The 17575-nt window shown below is 41.2% G+C and overlaps 2 protein-coding genes across 2 annotated transcripts in view; one reads left to right on the top strand and one right to left on the bottom strand.

The window, feature by feature from the left end:
• Window positions 1-1438: 1438 nt before the first annotated feature.
• On the bottom strand, window positions 1439-3038 carry dnajc30b (DnaJ (Hsp40) homolog, subfamily C, member 30b). The gene has a single exon (XM_082178993.1). It carries the CDS (start codon window positions 2404-2406, stop codon window positions 1756-1758), a length of 651 nt encoding a protein of 216 aa, XP_082035119.1. The 5' UTR covers window positions 2407-3038; the 3' UTR covers window positions 1439-1755.
• A 768-nt stretch (window positions 3039-3806) lies between these two features.
• The window catches only part of bud23 (BUD23 rRNA methyltransferase and ribosome maturation factor), a gene marked incomplete at its 3' end in the record, with an annotated part of 14422 nt that continues 653 nt past the window's right edge, over window positions 3807-17575 (top strand). Inside the window, exons 1-9 of the mRNA XM_082179309.1 lie at window positions 3807-4034; window positions 10432-10469; window positions 10614-10709; window positions 14328-14410; window positions 14590-14686; window positions 14996-15092; window positions 15170-15220; window positions 16404-16490; window positions 16599-16645. Coding sequence (XP_082035435.1) covers window positions 3993-4034; window positions 10432-10469; window positions 10614-10709; window positions 14328-14410; window positions 14590-14686; window positions 14996-15092; window positions 15170-15220; window positions 16404-16490; window positions 16599-16645 — 638 coding nt within the window. The 5' untranslated portion in view covers window positions 3807-3992. The remainder of the gene's footprint in view (window positions 4035-10431; window positions 10470-10613; window positions 10710-14327; window positions 14411-14589; window positions 14687-14995; window positions 15093-15169; window positions 15221-16403; window positions 16491-16598; window positions 16646-17575) is intronic.

Genomic DNA, 17575 nt, shown 5'->3' on the forward strand with positions numbered 1-17575 from the left:
ATCGTGGCCATTCTTCCATAAGTGTCTGTCAGTGTTAGATATGGTCAGTGTCGACTTCAGATGTGTCTAAATGTCTTACGGGACTTGATATGATCGACATTTTTCCCTGGGGCCTGTACCATGAAGCCGGTTTAGGGGGATAGCCAGGTGTGTTTCAGGTTAGTTTGTGCCAACCCTGGGTTTTAGGCACCGTGAAAGTGGTTTGGCTGTTAGCAGTGTTCCTCGTCATAGTAACTCACGCTCCACCGCTAAAGGCCAATTTATACTTCTGCGTCGAGTGTACAAAGTTACATTTTTGAGGAGGTGCGCGTCAGGGTACGGCGAAGGGTACGACGTATGGTACACGTCAATGCGTATGCTACGCCGTACCTTCTACGCGCACCCGACGCAGAAGTATAAATTGGCCTTAACTCGCAGGTGATGTTCCAGGTAAGAGGTTGCAAACCGAACTTGGACCAATCAGCTGTGGGCAAAGTGTCACATGTCTGATGATGCGATAAAAGTCACTCCTCCTGTTTCTACTCCACATTAAAGGTCACTATATAGCAAATGATTTTTAAAGACAAAATTGTCTGGCTTTTAGTAACACTTATTTAGAATAATAATTTTGTATGATTTAGATATTATTTATGTAATTATTAATCGATCACACATGTACAATTTTAGTTTATCAATTATTATTACGCACAGTTTAAATGAAGAAATATATGAAGGTAATATAAATACACTTTAGAGTCAAATAAAGATAAAGCTATAAAATGACTACATGTGAGCTTTAATGTTCAATTCTCTCTCTACCTTTATCAGCTGTATAAACTCACTTCACAACTTTGACTTGCACTGATATAGCAAGACTTCTTCTTTTAGTTGTTGTGTTTCATAGACAGCTATTTTCTTCTTGCTGAGTAAATTTGTTTAAATTCTTAATATTTTTCAATCTCGTAATATTCTGCAGAAGTGAATCGCAGTCTCACTCGTTCTCAGCCTGTGATTGGCTGTTCGCTACTGATGTCACACCTAAACTCAGGACTGAAGCCTGAGCTGACAGAGAGAGTGGATGATCATCATCATGGTACTAACAAAGCCTGGTTGGATTGGTTTGGTTTTGTCAACACAAAACTAATCCTGTAACCCTGAGTTTGTTCAGCTACCATCATGGCACAGGCCCCTGTTCATCTGTTGTTGTATTCACTGCCATTCCTCTGGTCATATGCGGGATGAGCAGACGTCACGTGACTGAAACGGATGAATACACATCTGTAGCTGCAGACACACACACACATGTGTGTGTGTGTGTGTGTGTGTGTGTGTGATCATATGTTGAACATGACAAACCAGCAGATTTGCTGCAATTAACAGATGTTAGTTTGACACCCGGAGTGAAGCAGTGTTTAAACCCCAACACTGTTGAGTTCTGCCAAACAAAACACAACAATGGTCCATTTTGATTCCATGGTGACTTTAACTTGTCAAGTGCTTCCAGTCCATCATACTGGACATTATCATGATCATAAACAGACTTGTGGATTATTATTCTTGTTTTTAGCTTAATTAAGCTAACACATCACACATTCACAGGACATGTGAATAACAATGTTCAGTGTTCAACTGTTCCTCCAAAAGCAACATGAATATTAAATCCATTCCTGGAAATAAATAACCAACATTCCGACAGAACAGAAACAGAAACCCTTTCACTGATAAAAGAGTTCAGATCCATCTGTGAATCAGTCAGTCTCACACACACACACTCCCTCAGGAGGACCTCAGGCTCATGAGAACAGCAGCTCCACAGATCAGCAGGAACGTCACCGTCACTTCCGTCACTTTCCCCTGTTTCCACTTCCGGAAGTTTTCCTCCTGCAGCTTCCGGCGGAGCTCTTCCCGGTGTCTCATCTGCTTCTCTCTCCGCAGCTGCTCGCCGTAATGCGCCTGATAGAACGCGTCGAAGTCGAAGTGCGCGTTGGCGGCGCGTCGAGGCCGCGGTCCGGACGCGTCTGAGGAGCGCGGTCTCCCGGCGCTCTGCACGGCGCTCTGCTCGAGTATGCCGCGGTCGTAACGCCTCCGGAGGCCGCTGCTGCCGAGCACACTGTAGGCCTCCGCGACCAGCGCGAAGCTCCGCGCCGCCTCCTCGCTGCGCCCGAGGTTCCGGTCCGGGTGATGCAGGAACGACTGCTCGTAATAGGCGCTCTTGATCTGCGCTTGCGTGGCGTTCGGGGACACCTTGAGGATGTCGTAGTACGCGGTGCGGCTGCGGTGGAGCGGCGCGGAGGAGTCCGAGTCAGCGGCTGTGCTGTACGCGCGCGTCCCCGGCGGCGGATGATGATGATAGTAATGCGAGCGTAGTGTTTTAATAGCGCAGAGTTTGTGAGCGCCACTCCTCACACAGCCGCTGACCTCCGCCATCACCACAGTAGCACCAGACCTACTTCCGGGAAAACAATGAGAATATCAACCAATCAGAGACGGGATACACTGAACACGGCGTACTATTGGCTAAAGAGATCATCTTCTTCTTCTTCTTCTTTTTGAATGCAGAGATTGTAGGCGCATTGCCGCCTCCTGCTGGTCAAGAATGCCTGTATTCTGGCAAACCATTTTCAATAGGTTAATTAGACTTCTTTATATAATTTTTCTTGTTGACTATTATTGAGCTATAAATTGTTTATTTTCTGAAAGTTTGTCTGTTTTGTATCTACAAAAATTTGCAATAAAAAATCCTTTTCAGATATTGCTTCATTCATCGTGTGAACTCTTTTGTAAAATGTTTGTTGTTTTAAAGTTGGAAATCAAACATTTCCTTTCATTATTATACTTTAGATATCATTATAATGTGCTCCACAGTGTCTTTCTTTTTTTCATTTTCTTGCAAAACAAAGAAACTGTCAATCATTTATTTTGGTCATGATTCTAAACTGGACAACTTTGGGAAAATATTGGCATACTTATTATAGATCATATCCAACAAGATATATCCATAACTTTTAAAAACATTATTTTTGGATACTTTGATTCTGACCTTGCGTTATATAATGCGATATATCCGATAATGCTTGCGTTGGTATACATTTGATTTATCTTCTTATTTCATATCCATAAATGCAAGTTTACCAACAACAAACCAATTTTTGTGTGTGTTTTTGAAAGAGTTTAAAATGTATCTTAATACAATTACATCTTCAGTAAATAAGAAAGCAAGTAGAAAGTCTTCAATTTGTAAGGACTTTAATCTGTATAATGTAACTGATGTATAGATTAATATGTTACCCTGGTAATATGGTACGTAATATTAATAGGGTACCCTCTTCTTTCATTAGCCTATTTTTTATTTTAGTTTTAGTTTCCAGCTCTTTAACTCTTCTTTTCTCATGTGTATGTACACTTGTGTATCTTTTCTAATGACATTGTACATATTATCAATGCACTTTGTATATTGTATACAAAGTTTTATATCATAAACATGTCATTTTGTATGTTTTGCACTAAAAAATTAAGTTAAATAAATAAATAAATAAATGATCAAATTGGCAGGGCTCGATTGTTGTCTCTAATTTTTAAGTTAAGTTGGGTCTAAATAACAATAATCTCCACTTTTAACGCTCGACTGTAAGTAATATAGTTCATCGTTGTCATAGTTTCGATGCGCGGTCACGTCGCAACCGTTACTTTTCTCAGCGCGTGTCAGATCGGACAAATCACAGTCGACTGCGATTACTAGTTCATTATTTTTATTCTTTCACTTTGTAGAGCCTGACGCGTAAGATCTTCGTTCGTATATCAGATACCAATTCTTGAAAGTAAAATATTATATTACTATAGTATAGAGTACGTCGTGATATTTGATGCGGCTCGAGGGAGGATTGCGCTGTGTCTGTCGCCTGCAGATGACGTCATCAACGCTCGCCAGACTCTGCTGGTCTCCACATGTGTTGTTCCAGTAGTGTTGTGATCTGAAGTCGCTGGTTACAGGTTTATTTTCAGTCGGTATCATCATGTCTTGCCGTAGACCTGAGCATATGGCTCCTCCAGAGGTGGTGAGTGAACTTACTCTAGTGCTGAGATATGCTTTTATTATTGAACATGTACACAACAAACAATATACAAAACCTGTCTTTAAATAGCCTATCTGCGATACTGACACACTCGTTATGAGTTGTTATTCTTGAAGACAGTAAACATTTGAAGACAGTAAACATTTGAGCAGTTTTGCCGAATAAATGAAGACATTTTCTTTTTTAAACTTTAGCATTTTTAAAAGTTCATTCAGGATAAGCCTTTGAATTATGGATTTTGTTGATATTGATTTCATTTGATTGGTAACAGACAGCGTCGTATTATTCTATTAAATATAGGAAATTGTCCAAAAGATGCATACATTATATAACAATTTAACTCAGAAGATGCATATAATTTTTTATAACATAAGGTGTCAAAAAAAGCCATTATAAAGGTAAAGATCCACTGGACCCAGTTGTTGAGAAGGTTTAATCTGGATGAGAATGACTCGGATTGGGAAATCTCCAGTTTTGCTGTCCAGGATCAGGTTATCCGTCTGTCTTCTGTGCTGGTTTGTGATTGGATCGCTCTGATCCAGATGATCATCAGTGCTCGACACATCATCTAAACCACAGCAAGAAAACAGAGTCATATTTGTTAGTAGTTTTATTCAGTTTTGTACCTGAATCCCCCCTTCTGCTGGGATCGGGATAACTTTAGGATTATTTGGATGAAAAGTATCCGACTCTTACCGAAGCGTTGTGAACAGCACAGAACAGAGATTTGATCCAGATCTAACCCAGATTACGTGATCTAATCCTATTTTAAATGTAGTTTTCTTTTGATCAACCCATTTTCAGGGTTTAACCCAATCCGAGAACTGAATCAGATCCCTGTGGAACAGCCGGGCCCTAAAGAGCAGTTTAAGGTGGCAAATATCGGCCAAAATGATGGAAAAGTCATGCAGTGAACCAGTGCACAGTCAGCTGACCACGACAGGCCGAAACCATTATTAGCAAACCCCCAGAAAGAGCGTCTGTCAGGCACTGACCTTGAGTGACCCCGGGTCACCTCGTAGGCTGAGGATCACTGAATCAACCCTTAAACCCTTACAAGTGATCATCGTGTGTGTGTGTGTGTGTGTGTGTGTGTGTGAAGGAGCCAGTTGGCCGATCAGATTTTACAAAACAACAAATTAATAGATTAAAGGGATGGTTTGGAGTAAAATCAGCCTAGGGTCCTTTGCACCATGACCTCGAGCCAAACACCCCCCAGAAGCCTTTCTTCCCTTGGTTGAACATTATTAAAGTTAGAGCTTATTTAGAGATATCAGCCGGATGGTTTAGTGCAGGCGCTAATGGATCCAAGGTTGTATCTGGTAAATGACCCCACTAATAATGCCCAGAATGATACCAAACTTCTACAGTAGTACAAATAGGTTCTGTACTCATAAAACGAGGCATTGGAAAGTTTGTAAGTACATCAGGAGTTTATTTAAATAACACTTGCCTGACGGCTCATGCTACCGCTAACCCGGACGTCGACGTCACTTCCGTGATTTGGGAAAAGCCCGTAAAAGCCCTAAAAAGTGATTCATTTTTTATTCTTTTTTAGTGTTGACAATTTAGTGTTAACTAATAATTGTTAAACTGGTACTACCAACTAAATATTGATGCATTCCTGGAGCTGGGCGTCGTTACACTACATCCTTATGCATCGCTTTCTGACAGGACTTTTACATGCTTTTCTCAACTTGTGTTATTTAAATAAACTCCTGATGTACTTACAAACTTTCCAATGCCTCTTTTTATGAGTGCAGAACCTATTTGTACTACTGTAGAAGTTTGGTACCATTCTGGGCATTATTAGTGGGGTCATTTACCAGATACAGCCTTGGATCCGCTGCATTAAAGGTCCCATGACATGCTACTTTTTGTAGGCTTTAATATAGGCCTTAGTGGTCCCTAGTACTGTATCTGAAATCTCTTTCCAAAAATTCAGCCTCGGTGCAGAATTATAGCCACTACAAGCCAGTCCCAGAATGAGCTTCCTTCAGACAGGCCGTTTCGGTGTCTGTAGCCTTAAATGATAATGAGGAGGAGAAAGGCGGCGCAAGGTGGAGGGTGGGTGTGGCCTAGGGCTGTGCGATATATATCGTGATATTGTTATGCGCATCTCATCAGTAAAGCCGGTTCCTTGATTAGTAGTAAATCACCATCACCTGCTTTCAGATGGAGCGGCATTTACTACAAAGAGCCGTAGTTAACTGACAAGCTGAGCCATATCGCATTAATATCGCGGACGTATCGCCAGCGATAATTAATGCGATATGGCTCAGCTTGTCAGTTAACTACGGCTCTTTGTACACAGCAAAAACTCCAGTGTTAAATTAACACTCCTGGGAGTGTATGAGTCCACACTCAAGAGTGTTTAAGTTAATGATATAATTAAGTGATTAATTTAGTGATGATTGAACATTATTGAAGACACCTGATGTTAACAAGCAGAATCACTGAAGGAGAAAATCTCAAATTGTAAGTTACCGTTATGACGATCAATGGTTGCTTTAGTTGGACTCTTGACCCATATATTATTAACTTTAGATTTTGTTTGTCTGTTGTTTCTGAATTATAATCACTAGTTGAACAAAGAAAAAAGTTATCTGATGGTGTTGGTTATGTTATGACAATCATCATTTGAACTTGATCACTAAACTCATTAAAATCCTTCTTTCTGACTTCGATTTATGTTGTTGGTTAGTGAGTCTGCATAAATGCCCAAGATTTTTGATATAATATAAAGGATTTCTTAAAAGTTGTTTAAAAAAAAAAATCATTCTTTTAGGCACACACAGATGTCAAGATTCAGTATATGCATCTCAACAATGGTGAGGAGCAGAATATTCAATTAGGAAAAGTAAATTACATACAATTCAGATCATAATTTATTCATACCACAATGCATGATGGGAGCCATTAATGAGTTGTGATTGGTGGCAGCCACTGCAACATGCTTTATTATTGTCACCATTGTTGAGATTCACAGACTGATTATTGATGTCTGTGTTTTAAATGAATTTATTTGAATGTCTTTTGATCAGAACAATGTTTATTAAATATAGAATTATAAGTAAAATACTGATAATCATAGGCTGAAGAATCACTAACTGCTGCTAACAAGTTAAACCAAACTATCTCAATAAGTTTCCCTTTTCAGATCACAGCATGATTATGTCAAAACATAACCAACTGTATAAGATAACATTTTACTTTGTTCTTTTAACTGTTATAAATCACTAACAGCAGACAAACAACAGTAAATATTAAAGTAAACATATAATGGTCTAGAGACCAATTTTGAGATTTTTGAGATTTTCTCCTTCAGTGATTCTGCTTGTTAACATCAGGTGTCTTCAATAATGCTCAATCATCACTAAATTAATCACTTAATTATCTCCTCAGCCCTAAATGCCGCTCCATCTGAAAGCAGGTGATGGTGATTTACTACTAATCAAGGAACCGGCTTTACTGACGAGATGCGCATAACAATCTCCCGATATATATCGCACAGCCCTAGTGTGGCCTTGACCATCTTGCGCAACGGTACCGTGGCGTGCATGTTTATGTTGGATATATAGCAATGGCACGAAGACACGCAGTCTTTCAAGCATTTCAGTTTGACCCAGAATCTGATCCAGATGGAGAAGCAACGGATGAAGAAGTTGCAACTCAGCGGCTCCAGCAGGACGTTTCCGAATGGTTAGTTTAAAGTATTATGTCTGGATACGGTACTTTATTCGGATGGTTTACAGTTATCATCATGTAGCTAACGCTAACCTACTGTTGCCTTTTCATGAGAGATCTGTAACGTCTGTATTTATCTTATTACAATTACATCAAGCTCTGCGATCTTGAAATGCGGATATCGCGCGTGCCATATAACCAACAGGAAAACGGTTATCCAAATAACAAAGACGTGTACAACACTCGCGTTACAGTGTGTGTATTCACACACATAAACTGCATAGCTGCATAGCTAATGTTACAGCCACATTCTCTACGTGTAACAATCTAGGTAACCATAAACAGTAAAGCAACACACTTATATATCATTAGTTGACTTACTTGTCCGAGGTGTGTAGCTGAGCCAAAGAGAGTGATCCAGACTTTAGTTTCAGACGTTCAGCAAGCCCAGCTCTGTATTGACCCTTCGGTGTTCATTTGTACATGCAATTATTGAGCAATTGTTATGCTTCGCTCGCTCAAAAGCCATGATATCTCTCGTGGACAAACTAAAATCGCGCGCGCGCGTTCCTACTTCCTAGCGCATTTTCTCATGGGCAGAAAATATTCTCTGGGCGGGCAAAGCAGAGACAGGGGAGGTAACATTTCCTCCTTATGACGTCATAAGGAGGAGATTCAAGATCAGCGCGTATGAGCCTCCATTTTCTCAAAGGCAGAGAAAGATAGCAAAAGCTCGATTTACACCGATTGACATTTTTTGAAACTTGGGGACCATATACAGGCTAGGGGAACTCATATTAATGTTAAAAAACCTCAGAAAGTGAAAATTTCATGTCATGAGACCTTTAAGATCCGGCTGATATCTCTAAATAAGCTCTAACTTTAATAATGTTCGACCAAGGGAGAAAAGACTTCTGGGGGGTGTTTGGCTCGAGTTCATGGTGCAAAGGACCCTAGGTGGATTTTACTCCGAACCATCCCTTTAAAGGAACACGCCGACTTTTTGGGACTTTAGCTAATTCACCATATCCCCCAGAGTTAGATAAGTCCATACATACCATTTTCATCTCCGTGCGTGCTGTAACTCTGTTTGACGCACCCACCGCTAGCCTAGCTTAGCACAAAGACTGGAGGTAAACGGCTCCAGCTAGCATACTGCCTAGAGCATTGCACAGGGCAAAACATCCAGCCCCAACTGAGACCTGGCCCGTGGTGTCCAAGCCCTAATCTGGCCCCAGCCCGAAAACATCTGCAATTTTTCAGCCCGAACCCGACCCGAGACCAACATCAATATCACTTTAAGCTCTCTCTGACGCGCGCTCTCTGATGCGCGCTGTCTCTGCTAGACGCACACACATACACACGCTACTAGGTACAATTTTATTATAGGCCTCAAACATAACTACCACCACCGACAATTATGCCCACAAATATTAATACAGACTGTCCATTACAGAGAAGCATAAGCATGCAGTAGAGAATATTATATAGCCACATGCGATCCAGCAGTAAAGAAAGATTTACGGCCTACCTTTTTTTGATGTCAAGTATCTTTACTGAAGAACAACGTTTCAAAGAACTCTTCGCCAACTGGCTAACGTTAAATAATAATAAAAATATAATAAAGAAAAAAAAATCCTTTGAACTGAGTAGCTCATTCACTGTTTACTCGCGATCGCCACTGTTGAAGGCTTCAGGCTCATTGTTTGTTGTGGTAATCAAAACTCTTTCAAAATGCAGCTTTTTCTGAAGTATTGGGAACTTTTAGTAACTCCAACTTCTCCCTGATGCTCTGCATGGTCAACTGTCTAATGCATTGCACGCACGTCGCGTTACTCGCGTAAGGGCATATTGCGTTGCATATTTATAATACTATCAATATAACAATATTTCATACAGTAGCCTGCGCTCTGCACGTATATTATGGGCACGATCAAAGGAGAAAAGCTCAATGAGCCCGAGTCCGACCAAAGCCCCATCTGTAAAGAAAAAAAGAAAAAGAAAAACCCGACTGCTCCCAATAAGTGACAAAATAACGGCAACATTTTCCTATTTACATGTTGTGATTTGTATAGTCACAGCGTGTACAAATAACAAGGTCACATACTGTATTCTCAGAAGGCGAAGCACTGCTACTTGTGCGGAGTGATTTGCTCGCAGCGCCTGAGAAGCCCCGTGGTGAGGAGCAGAGAGTTCGCTCAGAGTTGGAGTAAATCACTCCGCAGAAGTAGCAGTGCTTCGCCTTCTGAGAATATAGTTCCCAGTATGTGTACGGTTAGAAGATGGCTGTGTCTCATGTGACCTTGTTATTTGTACACGCTGTGACTATACAAATCACAACATGTAAATAGGAAAATGTTGGCGTTATTTTGTCACTTATTGGGAGCAGTATGCTAGCTGGAGCCGTTTACCTCCAGTCTTTGTGCTAAGCTAGGCTAGCGGCGGGTGCGTCAGACAGAGTTACGGCACGCACGGAGATGAGAAGGGTATGTATGGACTTATCTAACTCTGGGGGATACGGTGAATAAGATAAAGTCCCAAAAAGTCGGCGTGTTCCTTTAACATCCATAAATGTAGGCATGCTGAAAGAAAATAACATTAATCAAACGTTAATCATAGTGTGTGTGGCTGTCCTGTTTGTGCTGGTGTGTATCATTTATACAAATGCTTGTCGTTGTTTTCACATTTACAGTATTATAATGAAGAGGAGGCCAAGAAATACTCCCAGAAGTGAGTAGAGATGCGGATTCATCGCCCGGCTGTATTTACTCTCTGCACAGTTAAGCATTTTTTCTGCATGATACATTTTATTTTTGTGTCCATATTTAACTAATTAATTGCTTTCTGTGTGTGTGTGTGTGTCTCTCTCGGCAGCTCCCGGATAATGGAGATCCAGACTCAGATGTCGGAGCGAGCGGTGGAGCTGCTCAGTCTGCCGGAGGATCAGGCCTGTTATCTGCTGGATGTGGGGTAATACAAACACACACTTCTGCTTCAATAAAGAAAGAAATATGGATTTATCTCACATCCTGCCCAGTGTTGTCGTACATCGAGGTCTATGAAAACAGATCTAGTGAATGTAACGTAGGCTATGATATATATGTGCAAAAAGGAGTTAAAATCACATTACATTCTATCATTGTAACATTACAATCTAAAAACTAAACTAATGATTTTATTTATCATTCTATCATCTATAACTCACTAAACTAATACTGAAAATAAATGACAACAAAAGCTCTTCGTAGCCGTCAGCGTTTAACTGGCGTTATCCTATGAAGTTTCAGAGAAGTGGAGACGGGGAGGAGTTCCCAGAGCGTAGCTGACGCAGTGTAGAAGTGTCCGCTCTCTGAAGGGAACAGCTCACTCTCAGACACACACACACACACACACACACACACACACACACACACACTCAGACATCTGTCAGGGCCGCTTTAGACATGTGAACAGCAGTAACTGAAGCCCTTAATCTACTATAGATCACACAATACTCTTAGATCAACTACAAAATTATACTGGTGTTCAAAGACAAGCACTAAGCTGGTTCAAATCATACCTATCTGACCGCTACCATTTTGTCTATTTAAATGGAGAAAAATCGATCATAACTCCAGTAAACTATGGAGTGCCGCAGGGATCTGTATTAGGCCCTCTGTTATTTTCCATATATATGATGCCACTTGGAAATATTATAAGGAAACATGGAATTAGTTTCCATTGTTATGCTGATGACACTCAAATATATATTTCATCACGGCCGGATGAAAACGCAAAATTTTCCAAATTGACAGAGTGTGTTAAAGATATAAAAGATTGGATGACGCGTAATTTTCTTTTATTAAATCCAGACAAGACAGAGGTAATACTTATCGGTTCAAAAAACCGCCCACAAAACCTCGCACAATACAACTTTAACATCATAGGATGTCCTGTTACTTTATCCTCTATAGTAAAAGACCTGGGTGTTATACTCGATTGCAACCTGTCTTTTGAAAATCATATTTCATATGTTACAAAAACAGCCTTTTTCCACCTTAGAAACATTGCTAAGCTACGTAATATGCTATCAGTTTCTGATGCAGAAAAGTTAGTTCATGCATTCATGACCTCGAGACTGGATTACTGTAATGCTTTACTAGCTGGTTGTCCTGCATCCTCAATAAACAAGCTACAGTTAGTCCAAAATGCCGCCGCTAGAGTTCTTACGAGATCAAGAAAATATGATCATATAACACCGATTTTATCATCACTGCATTGGTTACCTATAAAGTTCCGTATTAATTACAAGGTATTGCTACTGACTTATAAAGCCCTAAACGGCTTAGCTCCAGTCTATTTAACGGATCTTCTATCGCCCTATAATCCATCGCGCTCTTTAAGATCACTAAATTCAAGGCTTTTGGTCATACCTAGGATATTCAGAACCACCAAAGGAGGGAGAGCATTTTCACATTTGGCTCCAAAACTCTGGAATAGTCTTCCTGATACTGTTCGTTGCTCAGACTCGCTCTCCCAGTTTAAAACTAGATTAAAGTCGCATCTCTTCAGCCAGGCATTCATATAATCCCACAGTTCAAACTACAATCCGGCCTCTAGCTCATAAATGCCAGAGGAGAACTGGCCCCCGACTGAGCCTGGGTTCTCCCACAAGGTTTTTTTTTCTCCATTAGGTCAACTGATGGAGTTTTAGGACACCATTAGGTCACTTGATGGAGTTTTTCGGTTCCTTGCCATTGTTGCCTTTGGCTTGCTCTTTTGGGGATATTTAATTTAATTTTATCAATCAATAAATTCCTCTTGAAATAAACTTTGTTGTATTATTTAAATTTAATACTGTGAAGCTGCTTTGATACAATCTGTATTGTGAAAAGCGCTATACAAATAAACTTGACTTGACTTAATAAAGCTTAAATAAAGTCTCATGTTTAGGACAGATTGGATGAGGCACTTTCCCCGCGGCAGATCATTCTGTGTCCTCCGCTAGTTTCCAGATCCGCTCGAATCAAACTACCGAATAATGAGATAAACTGTGTTAAAAGTTTAAAAAATATATATCAATATATCATTCAAACTCTATATTCCGCCCAGCCATAGTGTTACTACACAGTTGCTACACTGTTGCTACACTGGTGTTACACAGTTATTACTGGTATTACACTGTTACTACACTGTTACTACACTGGTGTGACCCTGGTGTGACACTGTTGCTACACTGGTGTTACACAGTTATTACTGGTATTACACTGTTACTACACTGGTGTGACCCTGGTGTGACACTGTTACTACACTGTTACTACACTGGTGCTACACTGTTACTACACTGGTGTTACACTGTTACTACACTGGTGTTACACTGTTACTACACTGGTGTTACACTGTTACTACACTGGTGTTACACTGTTACTACACTGGTGTTACACTGTTACTACACTGGTGTTACACTGTTACTACACTGGTGTTACACTGTTACTACACTGGTGTTGGTGTTACACAGTTACTACACTGGTGTTGGTGTTACACAGTTACTACACTGGTGTTGGTGTTACACAGTTACTACACTGGTGTTGGTGTTACACTGTTACTACACTGGTGTTGGTGTTACACTGTTACTACACTGGTGGTACACAGTTACTACACTGGTGTTGGTGTTACACTGTTACTACACTGGTGTTACACTGTTACTACACTGGTGTTACACTGTTACTACACTGGTGTTACACTGTTACTACACTGGTGTTACACTGTTACTAAACTGGTGTTACACTGTTACTACACTGGTGTTGGTGTTACACAGTTACTACACTGGTGTTGGTGTTACACAGTTACTACACTGGTGTTGGTGTTACACTGTTACTACACTGGTGTTGGTGTTACACTGTTACTACACTGGTGTTACACAGTTACTACACTGGTGTTGGTGTTACACTGTTACTACACTGGTGTTACACTGTTACTACACTGGTGTTACACTGTTACTACACTGGTGTTACACTGTTACTACACTGGTGTTGGTGTTACACTGTTACTACACTGGTGTTACACAGTTACTACACTGGTGTTGGTGTTACACTGTTACTACACTGGTGTTACACTGTTACTACACTGGTGTTACACTGTTACTACACTGGTGTTACACTGTTACTACACTGGTGTTACACTGTTACTACACTGGTGTTACACTGTTACTACACTGGTGTTGGTGTTACACAGTTACTACACTGGTGTTGGTGTTACACAGTTACTACACTGGTGTTGGTGTTACACTGTTACTACACTGGTGTTGGTGTTACACTGTTACTACACTGGTGTTACACAGTTACTACACTGGTGTTGGTGTTACACTGTTACTACACTGGTGTTACACTGTTACTACACTGGTGTTACACTGTTACTACACTGGTGTTACACTGTTACTACACTGGTGTTACACTGTTACTAAACTGGTATTGGTGTTACACAGTTACTACACTGGTGTTGGTGTTACACTGTTACTACACTGGTTTTACACTGCTACTACACTGGTGTTACACTGTTACTACACTGGTAACAGCATGTTGACCTGGTTTCTCCTGCTTGACCCGTCAGCTGTGGATCTGGACTCAGTGGAGATCATTTATCTGAGGTCGGACACTACTGGGTCGGTGTGGACATCAGCACAGCCATGCTGGGTGAATATATATACACACACACACACACACTCACTCACTCACAATCAATCAAACACACACACACACACACACACACACCGTATTATAGCATCAGATTCATATTGATATCTTATATCTGTAATTATCAAATTGATTGCATCATTGTTAGAGTGTGTGTGTGTGTGTGTGTGTGTGCGCAGACGTGGCGCTGCGGCGGGAGGTGGAGGGGGATCTGGTGCTGGCAGACATGGGTCAGGGGATGCCCTTCAGACCGGGCACGTTCGACGGCTGTGTGAGGTATGAGCTCGTGGAGAGGTGTGTGTGTGTGAGGTGTGAGTTGTGTGAGGTATGAGCTCGTGGAGAGGTGTGTGTGTGTGAGAGAGATGAGCTTGTGGAGAGGTGTGTGTGTGTGTGTGTGTGTGTATGTGAGGTATGAGCTCGTGGAGAGGTGTGTGTGAGGTGTGAGTTGTGTGAGGTATGAGCTTGTGAAGAGGTGTTTGTGAGCAGCTTGTGTGGAGTCACATGGTGAGAGTGTTTGTGAGAGTGTGTGTGAGAGCAGCTTGTGTGGAGTCACATGATGAGTGTGTGTGTGTGTTGTTGCGTCAGTATTTCAGCGCTGCAGTGGCTGTGTAACGCAGATAAGAAAACACACAGTCCTCCGAAGAGACTGTACCGCTTCTTCAGCTCGCTCTACTCCACACTGGTGAGTTTAACATCACTGACACACAGCAGGAACTCACAGACATGATGATGATGATGATGATGATGTTGTTGTTGTAGGCGAGAGGAGCGCGCGCCGTCTTCCAGATTTACCCTGAGAACTCAGAGCAGGTTCGGCATCTCAGCGCTCATGATATTACTCCTGCTTTCTCTCACTGCTCAAAACCTGCTGGATTCACTATCAGTAACTGCAGATCTGGACTGTTCCTCCTCATTAACTCATCAAACAATTAAAGTCCTCCTGTAGTCAATCACTTTATCCCTTAAAACTCATATTTGATCACCAAAATTACATATTTAAAAGTTTTTTCCTTTAAAACATAGTTTGACTGTAACTCGACACCCTTGCCTCATTTAGTATGCGTGGTTCTATGAATATGCAAATGAGCCCCGCCTCCACTCACTCACTCAAGCCCCTTTCACACAGAGATTCCGGAAAATACACGGATAAAGTGACCCGGGTTCGTTTGATTTTGGTTCATTCACACTGCCAGTGATTTTCCGGAATCAGAGAGTGCGTTCACACACAACCCGTAAAGCTCCCGTAAAGACACGTGACATCGATGTGACTTGTAATCTCAGCAGCGTCTTAAGTTTGCTTATGAGCTGCGATCTCTCTCTCGAGAAACCACGCTTGTGCATTTTTTTCTCTGATTCTATCATAAAATTGCGCATTACGTACCGTTTCACAGCTGGAGAACGATCCCGGCTTCAGCGTCATCACTACGACACGGCATTATTACGGCTTTTGTTCACACAGCGCGCGTTCCGGGACTGAACACCGGCAATGTTACTAGGTCCCGACCCGGCATCGATCCCGGCATAAATCCCGGGTCGAGTTTGTGTTCACACAGAAGGCGCTCTGGCAATTTGCCGGCAATTTGCCGGGTTCAAAGCGCTGTGTGAAAGGGGCTTCACTCAGCTCAGAGATCCACTGGTTGACGATCACACGTTGATCTGATTGGTTACAAGGTAGTTTGTGACGTCAGAAACACCAGCGATTTCAAAGCGTGTGTTTGAGACTGTCTTTGGTTCACTGCAGTTTTAAGGAGGAAATACTCAGCAATGCTGTCGACTTATGAACTTACAACATGATTTGTCTTAAAGCATATTAAAAACACCACATAGACATATAAACTACATTAAAAACTTGGGGGACTTTAGTCTGGACTGGTCTTTAACATTTTCCCATCTTTTCTTTTTCACCCCTTCTTTTTTTCTACTCTGAAATGGAAATGCTGATTTGTTATGATTATGATTTGTATGTGTAATAGTTGTGTGTGTTTCCTCTCAGCTGGAGCTGATAACGGCTCAGGCCATGAAAGCCGGCTTCACAGGCGGTTTGGTCGTGGACTATCCCAACAGCAGCAAAGCCAAAAAAGTAAAAACTTCAGCTTATATCTCCATCATCCCTGATCAGAACACAGGTTTAGCAGGAGTGTGTTTAGTGTGTCATAGTGAGTGACTCTGCTGATCCTTCTGTCCATAGATTCTTCCTGTGTTTATTTGCTGGTGTATCAGGTGTTTTAACCCAAGGTGTGTGCAGCCTCAGTATGAACACACACACACACACACACACACACACACACACACACACACACACACACACACACACACACACACACACACACACACACACACACACACACACACTCTCTCCCCTGACTCTTACATACACAGACTCTCCTCTCTCTCTCTCTCACACACACACACACACACACACACACAGTCTCCTCTCTCTCTCTCTCTCACTCACACACGCACACACACACACACACACACACACACACACACACACACACACACACACACACACACACACACACACACACACACACAGATGTTCATGAGCTTGTCTGTGTTCTCCAGGGTTTAGAGTCAGAGGCGACTGGCAGAGGTGTGTCGAGTCAGGCTCAGTTTACGGCTCAGAGGTAAAACACACATCTCTGAATATACATGATGATTTATGAAGCCATATTACACTCACACATCAGAGGTTCTCAGACGCTCTCCTTCTGTAACGTGATGCAAAACAATCTCAAACTTACAATTATAATCAAATCACTAATTATGAAGAATATATATCATGTTTGTGATTTAACATTATATTCATTTTGTGTGCTCTTTATTATTGTAATTATTATTTTTTCATCAATTTATACTTTTTCTTCCATCTGTTCCATCTTTACTGATGATAATTAATTTTTCTTTACTGATTTGAATCCGATAACTGAATTCTGCGTGTCGGTCTTTTGTTTAGAAAGCAGAAAGATATTCTGGAAATAAATAATATTTATAATATAATCTTTTATTGTCAAAACTAGTATAGTATGACAGGCTCCAGCTCAGAGCAGCGCCTCAGGACGATACGCTTTATTTTAGGAGTGACAGTCGAGCCTAATAATTCATAACATGAAGAGAAGAAATATTGTGTTTATTGCATCTATCCCACACTTTACTGAAGCA

Source organism: Leuciscus leuciscus, assembly GCF_965113295.1.
Source record: "Leuciscus leuciscus genome assembly, chromosome: 9".
In the NCBI taxonomy this organism is placed as follows: domain Eukaryota; kingdom Metazoa; phylum Chordata; class Actinopteri; order Cypriniformes; family Leuciscidae; genus Leuciscus; species Leuciscus leuciscus.